This window comes from Cynara cardunculus (genome assembly GCF_001531365.2).
Source record: "Cynara cardunculus var. scolymus isolate 2C chromosome LG 1, CcrdV1, whole genome shotgun sequence".
NCBI classification, from domain to species: domain Eukaryota; kingdom Viridiplantae; phylum Streptophyta; class Magnoliopsida; order Asterales; family Asteraceae; genus Cynara; species Cynara cardunculus.
Genome location: NC_037528.1, coordinates 5386333 through 5398400, shown reverse-complemented (window position 1 = coordinate 5398400; position 12068 = coordinate 5386333). Strand labels below are relative to the sequence as shown.

At 32.9% G+C, this 12068-nt stretch overlaps 1 protein-coding gene across 1 annotated transcript; it reads left to right on the top strand.

Moving 5' to 3' along the window:
• Window positions 1–9716: 9716 nt before the first annotated feature.
• LOC112527609 (protein IQ-DOMAIN 1-like) lies at window positions 9717–11587 on the top strand. Its single transcript, XM_025138344.1, has 5 exons — window positions 9717–9794; window positions 9895–10218; window positions 10313–10540; window positions 10662–10781; window positions 10870–11587. The coding sequence occupies exons 1-5, from the start codon at window positions 9717–9719 to the stop codon at window positions 11467–11469; spliced, it is 1350 nt and encodes a 449-aa protein (XP_024994112.1). The 3' UTR covers window positions 11470–11587.
• The last annotated feature ends 481 nt before the right edge of the window (window positions 11588–12068 follow it).

Genomic DNA, 12068 nt, shown 5'->3' with positions numbered 1-12068 from the left:
ATTTTATGGTAAAAACCAAGGTGGTCGTCGAAGAACTCATAGGGAGCAAGGTTCTTATAAACACTCTCAATAATGGTAATTCCTACTGTTTGATTATAATAACCTTGAATTGGAGACACTCTAAGTATGCTTATTACATATTGGTTTCGACAGGTCACTTTTTGCTACGAGTGTTGGACATCTAAGTCTATTGTTGTTGCGTCCATAGAAAAAATGATTCTAAATTCACCAATGGTGCTAAATAACCACAAGAAAATATTTAAATATATGTCAACATGTTTCATTAAAGCATTCAGAATTCATAAAATCTGAAAAATGTATTTGAACTTGAAATATTGAACTTTGTTATTCATATATAAAATAAGTTGCATACGAATACAACACACAAATAATTGAGCATGTGCGATCTCGAATTGGAACCAACAAGGTGTGTGATCTCAAAATCCATTTTTGTAATACTTAATTAAATTGTTATAACGTGTAAAAACAATGATTAAATAAGTAATTTTGGTTTGAAATCTAATTAAACTAGATTGATCCAATTAGTCGAGTTGGTTGAACTAGCCAAATTTAACCGAAACGGTTCAATCCCTTCAAATGATTGGATTGAGCCAAAACCACGTCTTCACATTTATATGTTTTCTGTCAACACTGGTCTTTTCACTAAAAAACGAATAGTGGGAGTTTGGGTTCATAATATCCATTCACTTGAACTCTAGAAGTAAAAACAAATAACAGTCGAATCCAATAAAAAGGGCAGAACGAGAGAAAAGAAAAGAGAACCGAAAACCATATTAAAAAAAAATATAATAATCGCCCTCGTGACCATTTGAAGTAAGAATACATATCAACTTACCATTTTGTCAAGTAGTATGTATTGATAATTAATACTACAGCTAAATATCATATGATGCATGTACAATTCAGTATGATCAACATTGTTTGTTTCTTTGTTTAAATAGTCATCCAAACTAAACATGCTGATTTGAACAATAGCAAAATGAATCGACCGATTGAAAGATTGATTCAATCCAATATGCTGAGTTGTAGCCAACAAAGGCAAAAATATACAACTCCTAATTAAATGTGCGAGTTAAATAAGTCAAACTATAAATAAGTTAAATAGATGAGCTAAATATGGAATTCCCACATTTCATATGTTACTTGGACCCACGTCATATTCAAAGAGAGGGTAGCTTATATATGTAGGGGTTGTTTGGTAGTTGCCGAAAGATTTGGTGCAAAATGATTAAGTGATCAGAATGTTAGGTTCAAAGTTGTGCTTTAAATGTTGTATTCATGCTTGTTTCTCCTGATTTTGTAATAGTTTAGCTTTATTGCTTTCTAGTATAGATAGTGTACTTAGCCTTGTAATTAGTGTAAGAATCGTTATTAATGTTAATCATTGAAGATTTGAATACAAACCATTTGGGTTATTCTCTCTCTAAATTGTTCATCTTTTCTATCAAGATTTATCTGATTTGGTGATTGATTGGGACAAACACAGAATGATTAAGAGGCTCTCATGATATAGTGCAAAATGAAATATAATTGTTTGGTAATAGTTTACAATGAAATTAGGGCGCTCAACGGTTAAGGAAGACCCATGATACAAAATTATTCAGATGGTTTTAGAACCATTAAGAGACAAAAAAAAATTGTCAAACAAATTTACCTTTTAATGATTCAAATGTTACCTCTTAATGAAACTATTAAGAGGTAAACAAATAACTTGATAGTTTTTTTTTAAATATTTTTATGACATTAAAAATTAAAACATCAGTCATGGAGTTTTGTTTGAATGGAGAGCCCGGAGACCATTGACCCCAAACAACAAAATCCAAATGAAACCGGTACATGCGGCAGCCACAGTGGGTCCAACCCCAACAATCCCGACAAAATTTCCCGGACGACTGGCCTAACCACAAGTCCATTTTGTCCTACAAAACTCCAACTTAAATCATTGGATTAATTCGATATTAGATATCATAATGCATCCAGTTATCTTAAATAATTACTGTCTTGTAGTTGTAGAGAAGTTTAGGGGCCGTTTACCAAACACTTACTCAGGTAAGTACTTACCATGTTACATTACCTTACCAGATGAATGTGGCAAAGACCAAGAATCTTACCCGATAAGAGCGAGATAAGGAACAAAAGTCTTACTCGGTAAGTGAAGATGACAACTCTTACCACGATAAGAGCTTATCGGGTAAAGTATTGCATATGGTGTTGTTTTGGTGGACTAAAATCTTACCCGATAAGTAAGTAATAGTGTTAAATTTTACCCGTCAACATTTATTGAGTAAGTTTTTGGTAAACGGCTCCTTCATGTAACAACTTAAAAGAATTCCAATTAAGGATTTGTATCAAAAATGAATATCACATTACAGTAAACATTAGGTTTATAGGTCGTTTAAACGTCCTAATAAAATATTTTATAGTACCAAACAAAAAAAAATGTAATATTTTAGTTATTTTACATGACATTATTTGAAAAACGTCTTATAAAAAGATGGGTTTATAGATTACTTCTCAAGAATGTCTTATTAAAATAGTTAATATGATAATTTATTTATAAAAAAAAACTTGTGAAAATGACTAAAGATGTTTTATAAACATATTGTAACACTTTTAGATATAATTTTTTTTGTTTATTTCTATAAATTTAAGTCATATAAAATATTTCATTAGGACGTTTAAACATTTTAAACGACCTGCAAACCTGATATGTCATGTTGATTGGAAATAAAAACGTTGGGTTTTAAATAAATAGATAAAATTTAAAAAGTAGGAAGTCAATAACAATTTGTAAAGTATGAGTTATCTTGTATGTCCACTATCTAGAAGCATGACCTATCAAATTGCACCCTTTTAGACCCCCTTGGTACACCTCATATACATTTATTTATGTCCATTTGTTGCATTAGAGACATGGATACGTATCTATCAAAAACTAGTTATATAGTCAAAAAAGCATAGTGTGTATATATAGTTATATATATATATATATATATATATATATATTATTACTATATATCATGAACTATATATATACAGGAGCTAGCAATCTTGAATTTTGTTATCAAGATTTAAGTATTGAAGTCCTCTATAGTTCCACTTTGATCATATCATTACCCATGAAGCTTTCATCCATGGAAGATGCTTGTTACGATCACAACACTTCAACACATGAAGATGAAGTCTTGGACACCCTTTCGCTTTCTGATCTTCTAATATACGACAACAATGGCGAGCCACAACTAGACTTTTATGGAGTTGATGATCAAAACCCTATTCTTGACAACGATGATGATCAGTTTGAGTTCTCTAGCGAGCTTTTGAAGACGTCTGTGAGCAATAGCGTTGTTTTTTGTGGGAAGATCATTCCTTACAAAGAACATGGCGTTTCTCAAAACACCCACAAGCAAGATCAAAGCAAGAAACGACATAAACAAAGATATTGGAGGTTAGTTCCGTTTTTCAAGAAATCAAGAAATCTTGATTCTTCAAAGAAAGTTGATTTAAAGAACGAGGTACCAATAAGAAGAGTGTCTATCTTGGCCTCAACAACAAAACCAAGATGGTACTTGTTTATGTTTGGGTTCGGATCAAGTAGGTTTCCGGTGAAGATGCATATAAGGGACTTGAAGAAAAGGCAGACATCTATGAGCACTAGAAGTGGTGGAGGTAACAAGATTAGCGACAACAACGGTGGTGGTGGCGGTGGCGGTGGCGGTGGAATTGGGTCTTGGAGACTAGTGAGGTTACTGGGTTGTGGTGGTGGCGATGGTCATCATCACCCAAATGCCATCGTCAAAATCGAATGAGTCAATTAGGTCAGAAGTTGGTGTGTAGTTTGTCATTTTATAAAAGGCCAAGTTTGACCACATTTGTCATATGCTAATTCGAGTATATATTGTTTCTTTATTTCATTTTTAATGGTATTTAATTAGGGAATGTTTATCGTTAATTAAATTAAGATATATAACTTAAATAATGAATCTTGAAATCAAATAATTCCATCTTTGTTTTTTTGCTAATAAAAAATTCCCAATTGCCATTAATTTTCTAAATGTCGGCAACTTGTTAACGAAACCCGATTATTGGTTCATATATAGTTTAATCACGATGTGGTTTTTAGTATAAGATTTGCAGGTTTAACGATGTATTATAATTTAAACCAATATATTTATAATTTTTATTATTGTTTAGTTAATTATTTTGGTAAAAACCAAAAAATGCTCTTTCACATTGGTGTCTTTGGAGGCGGATACCGTGTGGGGGTTGGTTAAGGTTGTCGGTAATCAGTTTTTTGCTCAAATTTTGGTAAAAACCTTGATAAGAAAATTGGTGATGATTTTTGTGGAACATTTATCCAAATGTTTTCTTAGTAAGTGCTTATCAGTAAGTGTCAACGCTCTCACATACCTTACCAGGTAAGTGAGAGTAATACTTTTTACTTGGTAAGTGTTTATTGTATAAAAATGTTTCATACGATACCGTTTTAATGGGTTAAAATCTTACCAGTTAAATTAAATGAAAGTGATGACTTTTATTGATACCGGGTACGGGTTGGATAAACGGCCCTAAGTTTTTGAGAAAAGAATAAAAAATTGTTAAGTTTTTGAATTTTTTAAACAATTAAATCCTTAAACTCACTGCAATAAAACAAATAAATCATTGAACTTACTAAACCTAAACACCCAACGACGAATTTTCATATTTTAAGTGTTTAAGTCCCTAGACAATCTTCTGAACGAATAAATATTTACGCTTATAAAACGAAATAATATATCATTTCTCAGTTAACGTATAGACAAATAGCTAAAAGGTACAATAAATCAATAAAATGAAATAATTATATGCCAATTTTATTATCTATTAATTATTTATTTTTTAGATTTAAATGACTATATAAAAGATTAATACTTGCTTTTTCCATATTCTAATGACAATCACATGATCATAACAAACATTTGTGATTATCATTATAATCTAAAATTAAATAACGGTTAATAATATAAGATGTATAACTTTTGTTTAATTAGTTCATTGTACTTTACTACTGATTTGCTGATACATTGAAGAATAATTTGTATATTTATTCGTTAAGAAAAATGTGTTAAGGACGTAATCTTTCATATTTTGATTGGATTTCTTCGTTTTTGGTGGGTTTAAAGATTTACTTGTTCAATTTCAATAAGTACGAAATTATATTTGATTAAAAAAATAATAATAATTAGTCAAATTTACGTGACGTTAATTTGTTTTAAAACCATAAATTATATATGGGTTTTGTGAAGAAATTGAAATGGTGTGGTTTTGTGTAAAGAATAATTTGTTAGATATAGGAGCAATAGCAAATTAAGTGGGGCGCATGTAAAGATGTGGGTATCACCACCTTTCAGTTTGAAGGTGGACGGTGGTTGACCTTGCCGCCGGCAGCCGTCAGTGAAGGAGTTAGTGGTGGCGGCATCTTTGATATGGTTTACGTCATTCATTAGAGTGAAAAACCTTCAATTTACAAATAAAAAGATATAATTAATTAATTGGTAACTCGTATTTATGAATGTTTTAAGTTTGGTCCTTTTATATATTTTTTTGTATAGATATAGTTCTTAAATTCTCAAATTTATTTTAGATGTTATGATTGGTTAATGAATTTAGTAGTTGTTTGTTTACCTCTTAATAGTTTCATTAAAAGACAGTCTTTGAATCGTTAAGAGGTGCATCTTGTTTAGCAAAAAAAAAAATTTGTTTCCTAATGGTTATAAAACTCTCTGAATGATTTTGTATCACGGGTCTTCCTTAACCATTCAACGCCTTAATTTCATTGTAAACAATTATATTTCATTTTGGACAATATCATAAGAGCTTCTTAATCATTTTGCATTAAACTATTCAGCAACCGCCAAACATCCCCTAAGGGGGTGTTTGTTTCTATTTTAAGAGTGCTATAAGAGGCAATTTATGAATCATGCAGAGGTAAATCGTGTTTAGCAAAAAAAAAAAAATTAAGCCTCTTTAATGGTCCCAAGACCCTCTGAACCATTTTGTATCTTGGGCAAAGCAAAATTATTCTAAACCTCATTTCTTGCACATCTGCCTTTTCATGTTTTCTTCCTCCCACACTTCGGTTTCCTCCTCCATGCTCTCTTCTCCTACATTTTTTCCTCCAAGGCAGGCGATTCCTTCCTACGCCAATCGCTCTCCGACGAGGTCCTCCTGTCGATCCTTGCTCTCTCACAGTATGTGTCTCCACTCTTCCGTCGATCTCTGCTACTTCTCCACCACCTCCAGAAAATTGTGAAATTTAAAACACCCAAATCAGTTTTTGTTGATATACATGGTGAGAACCAACGAGTTTCAGGAATCAGTTTTGTGGGTATTCATTGGAAATCTGAAACGTAATGAGGTTATGGGTCTGCAGGAAGGAATGACGAAATTAGGTTTTGCCTCGAGAAAACGGAGTTGTGGAATGTGATTCAATTTTTGGTGAAGAGAGGGAACAATATGGAAGCTTTTGGAAGCCTTGAGCAAGATGAAATGTATTGGATGCAATATGGTTTTAAACCTGATGTTATTTATTATGCCGTGGTTTTGGATGGGGTGATTTCTAGAGGGGACTATGAAACTGCAGAACAACTATTTGATGAAATGCTTGTATCGAGTTTGGTTACTGATATCAAACAACTATATTTTAGTTGGAACTAAATTGTAAGATTAAAATGGTTGTTGTTATTCAGACTGTTCATTCTATACAGTTACCAAACAACCATATTTAATTTTACACTATATCATACAAAGTCTCTCAAACATTCTGATCACTTAATCATTTTGTATGGAACCATTCAATAACTGTCAAACAACAATAACCATGATAAATTCCTTTTAAAAAATTGTGTCTGATATATATTACCTTTTTTAAAACTTCAAATTTTAAATAAATTTTAATTAGTTATCAAAAAACTTCACACCGTTCACACAAACCTACATCTATGATGATGTTAACTCTCTGTGTTGTAAAATCCATCGACCCCAATGACTATGACTTATGAGTATGCCATAGCTTTCCATGAACATATCAGAAATATCTCAGATTTTAAGACGATTTTACACAAAAAAAATTACGAGTTTTCACAAAGATTTACGTATTTGTTTTACAGGATTTTCAAATAAATATTGATTAAAATAAACTCTCACAAAAAGCTGAAAAACTAACTGAAAATTGGAATATTGGTGATCATGAAGAATGTGAAGCTGCTTCTATGGTTTATTATGATTTGTATGGTATATAAGTTGTACATTTGAAGTGCTGTTTTTTAATTCAAATTTAAAATTATAACATAATCAAATTTTTATTATTTAATAAAAAATATTTGAATTCTTTTAGTTAACTAATTAGATCGAATATTAAAAGATTACTGAAATTAATTATAATATAACCATAATTATTGAAACAATTATATTGTAGCTCACATGATGATAATGTTATATTCTTTATATTTTTAATAAAAAAAAATTAATGTAAAATTTAATTAAACACCATTTTATTTCATGTAAAGATTAAAATATTATATCATTTTGAAGTTTGTAAAAAATTAGTATTTTTTAAAAACAAAAAGTAAATTTATTTGGGTTCGTGGGTGTGATGACAGATGACCCGTGAGAAAGGGCACCAGCTATTTGATAGTTCTTATGTTTGTCTTTAACAATTCAATTTTGTAGGCCCTGAAGTTTCGACATTTCTTAAATAACACCTTATACTTTTTCCTATTTCACTAAATGCCCCCTCCATTTCAACTGGAATAAATTTTATACAGCAATTGCTGATATTTAATAAAGGAAATTACATTGTTTTAAATAAAATATAAATCACGTATACATTTTGCTTTTTTTTATAGAATATATTTTATATTTATCAAAAGAGAAATTCTAATATTTATTTTTTAAGGATATTAATATGTGTATATCTTATGTGGTCAATTAAAGCAAAACCAACCTCTCCCATAAATTATTTATGACAACCGCATATCTTAAACAGTAATAAATACGGAATGTTACATTTCAGATTTGTTGGCATTAACATCTTTTGTCATATAAATGGGGTCTTATATATAAAAATATGCTCCAATATTTAGTTGTTGAAAAAGAATATGTGGTGTTAATTTTAATTGGTGTATTCTCGAATAAAGTTTGAACGAATAATATGTAATTTAATAGTAGTTAAATGAAAACAACGCAAGTTAAAGTGACGTGCATATAGTACCAGGAGCCGACGTTATGAAAAACGTTGAAGATAGATAAAAGTCACGGAATGGCGTCAATTGCCACCAATCTATTATAACAAAGTGACATCAAGTCAAGACGGCATTGTTGAAGTTGTTCTTCACAACAATAGCTGAGTAAATTTAATACAGAACACAATAAATGAAGGTAAATAACGTTAATGTCTCAATTCCAATGGACTTTTGAGTGATGTGGATGAGTTTGTTAAGCCTCATCTCTCTTTGTGGCTTAGTCCTTTTTATACCATTATCCCCCAAAGGGAGAATCCCTTGGAAAGCGTGATAGATTTTGAATGATTGTAATTTGTAATTGAATTGGTCGGTCTGTTTGTCTTGTACTTGTTCAACTGCTACATGCTGGATGTGGTAGTCGTCATGTACTGGTGTAGGTTTAGACAGCAAAATTCTTGTTGCGGAGTTCTACAAAACATTTATGTCTTGCTACAAGTCGTTAGTATAAACTACGGTAAGCAGTCACTTTGAGGTCACATTGAAATTGATCATTACACGAAATCTCATGAGGGTATTTGGTAGAAAATAACGAACCTTAGAAGATGGAACCTATTTTTCAATAGTTACATACAGAGGCATATTTTTGATATATGAGACCGACGTTGAGCATAGAAACTCAAAATATGATTGTTTTTTTCAATATGAACCCATTCGTCCGTTACCCTCTTCATCCTCATTCCTCCCTGTTGGTCTCTCTCTCTCTCTCTCTCTCTATCCATCCAAACAAATCTCTCTCCCAAAACCTCTCTCGCTACTTTTTCTAATTCAAGACCAAAATTAAAACTTAGTTGCAGGTATTTCACTTTCAATTTAACAACAATGCATGTTCTCTCTTTAAATTACTGTCTCTCCCCAGAAATCTAAGCAAACTTCATGTGGGTATGTTGATTCTTGTGTTTACGTCTCCAGTCTCTGTAATCAACTGTCTCATTTTTGATTATTTTCTCGTATTCTTTTGACATTTTTGTTGTGTTCTTCCGTAAAATGTTAGGAACTGTGTTGTGGGTTTGTGATCTATATGTCTCTTGTTTAATATGTTTGATTAATCTTATCAGGGTGAAGTATGTTTGGGTTTTTGCAATGTTCTTGCTTTAGTTCACTTATACACATGAAGTGATGTCATATGAATATGAATATGAATATGAGTATGCATTTTCATTTTGTTTATGTATATCCATGGCATTAGAACATATTCTGATTACAAATTTAAAGAATGAAATACTAATTGCTTCATAGATTGAGTGTGATTGTGTTTAAATCAAAAGGAAGTTTCAAATGCAGATCTGTTATAAGTTGTTTGAAGTTGTTTACTAGTAGGCATTAGGTTGGATTTTGAAATGGGTTTTTTCTATAATTGTATGATTCTGATTTTTAAGTTGGTGGGTATTGTTTTGAAGATGATTTGACTAGCAAATGGGGAAGAAGGGTGGTTGGTTTTCTGCAGTCAAGAAAGCTCTAAGTCCATCTGCTTCCAAGGAGAAGAAAGAAAAGGTTTGTGTTAATTTTGATTTCATCTTCTTCTTACTTTTCAAGTTTCTTTTTTTGCATCCAAATTGTTCGATGAAATGCTAATGTAAGTTTAATATGACAGAGATCCCATAAACATAGTTCCAAGAAATCTTGGTTAGGGAAGCAAAGGAGCTTTGATAAAGATTTCTCACAAACACCGAAACCTGATCCCCCTCCCCCTCGTTCTCCTCCCACAGAGGAGGCAAAACTCACTGCAGCCGAGAATGAACAGAGTAAACATGCTTATTCAGTCGCCTATGCCACCGCCGTGGCGGCAGAAGCAGCAGTGGCAGCGGCCCATGCTGCCGCTGAGATCGTCCGCCTGACTTCCACCACCCGTTTACCTGGTAAATCAATCGAAGAAATTGCTGCCATCAAGATTCAAACAGCTTATCGTGGACACTTGGTGATGATTCTTCTCTCAAAAACTTCTGACCTCCATTTTACTGAACTAAAATGTGTAAACAATCTTTCGGTTTCTGTGGTTTTATGGTTTTCAGGCAAGGAGAGCGTTGCGGGCTGTGAGAGGGCTCGGGAGATTGAAATCATTGATCGAAGGCCAATCGGTTAAACGCCAAGCAACCTCCACCTTGAAATGTATGCAAACATTGGCTCGAGTACAGTCTCAGGTCAGATCAAGGCGCATTCGTATGTCCGAGGAAAACCAAGCTCTCAAACGACAACTCCTTTTGAAACATGAGAAAGATCTCAACAACAATAAATCATCTGTAAATTTTCGAAACCTAATACATCAAACAACTTCATATGATTATGATACCAGAATCATGTTTTTCTTCATTTAATTCTCATCTTTTTCATGTTTGCCGATTGAAAATCTTGTGATTACAGTTCGAAAATACATGGGATGACAGTAGAAAATCGAAAGAAGAAACCGAAGCCAGTTTACAAAGCAAACAAGAGGCTGCTGTACGAAGAGAAAGAGCATTGGCTTATGCACATACTCAACAGGTACATTTCCCAAATTCTTAACCCCAAAAGATCAAAATGTGTGTTCTTTTTGTTCTGATAGATCATGTTTTGTTTTGTTATCAAACAGCAAATGTGGAAGAACTCTATAAAGTCTCCAAATCCGACATTTTTGGACCCGAATAATTCTCACTGGGGATGGAGTTGGCTAGAACGTTGGATGGCCGCCAGGCCCTGGGAAGCTCAAAGCATATCTGAGAAAGAACCATCGGTTGGAGACATGGGTAAGCGGGTTAGCCGCCTACCTAACTGCCAGTCGCCCTCCACGCCACCCACCAAAGCTCCATCATCTGGTGGGAGGTTCAGGGCCGAAAGCCAAAAAGGAAGCGTGGATGACGATTCCAAAAGCTTTTACAGCGTGCAGTCCGAGCGGAACAGACGGCACAGCATTGCTGGTTCATCGGTTCGTGATGACGAGAGTGTCGATTCATCTCCCGCCGTTCCTGGTTACATGGCTTCAACAAAGTCCACAAAAGCCAGGTCCCGAATGGCGAGTCCTAGCCACAGTCCAAGCCCATTAGGGTCGGGACGGAAAGGCTGCACCCCAGAAAAGGGTGGTTCTGGTGCAATAGGGTCAGCCAAGAAGCGGCTTTCGTTCTCGGGTTCACCAGCCCGGGGCACAAAGAGGTTCATCGAGCCTCAAATGATGGATTCAGTTACTACTTCATAAAAAGGATTTGTTTGAGGTGTTGTTCAATTTACTTCATTTTGAGGGGGGTTTGGAATTGTTTTTGTTTATGTACAAGTATTTAATGCATGTTGTTGTGTTTAATGTTGTATTGTACAAACTGGTGATGCATGAGAGACTTGTGTTGAAAGAAAAAATGATTGGGTGAGAAAAGAGTTGGCAGGCATTGAAAAGAACACCAAGTAGTACCTTGCTTTGTCGGGGGAACATAACAGAATAACGCCTCGTTCTTTTTTGTTTTATTATATATTTATAAAATGCAATTAAAATTAGATTCTATTTAATTTGGATTTATGATATATTTTTAGAAAAGACAAAAAAAAAATCAAATTACAATATTAGTGTTATTATAACGAAATTCTTATAGTTTTTAAAATAATAAAATAATAATAATAATAATAATAATAATAATAATAATAATAAACTAGAAAATAACTTTATTAAAAGTAATATGTAATAATGTGACATTGTTGGTAATTGGGAGTTGGGAGTGGTTTTACCAACCCCATTAAAAAAGGGTAAGGAATCATTAGGACGCATTAATCCACGTAACCAGATATTGTCACGTGATTCAGTCCCAA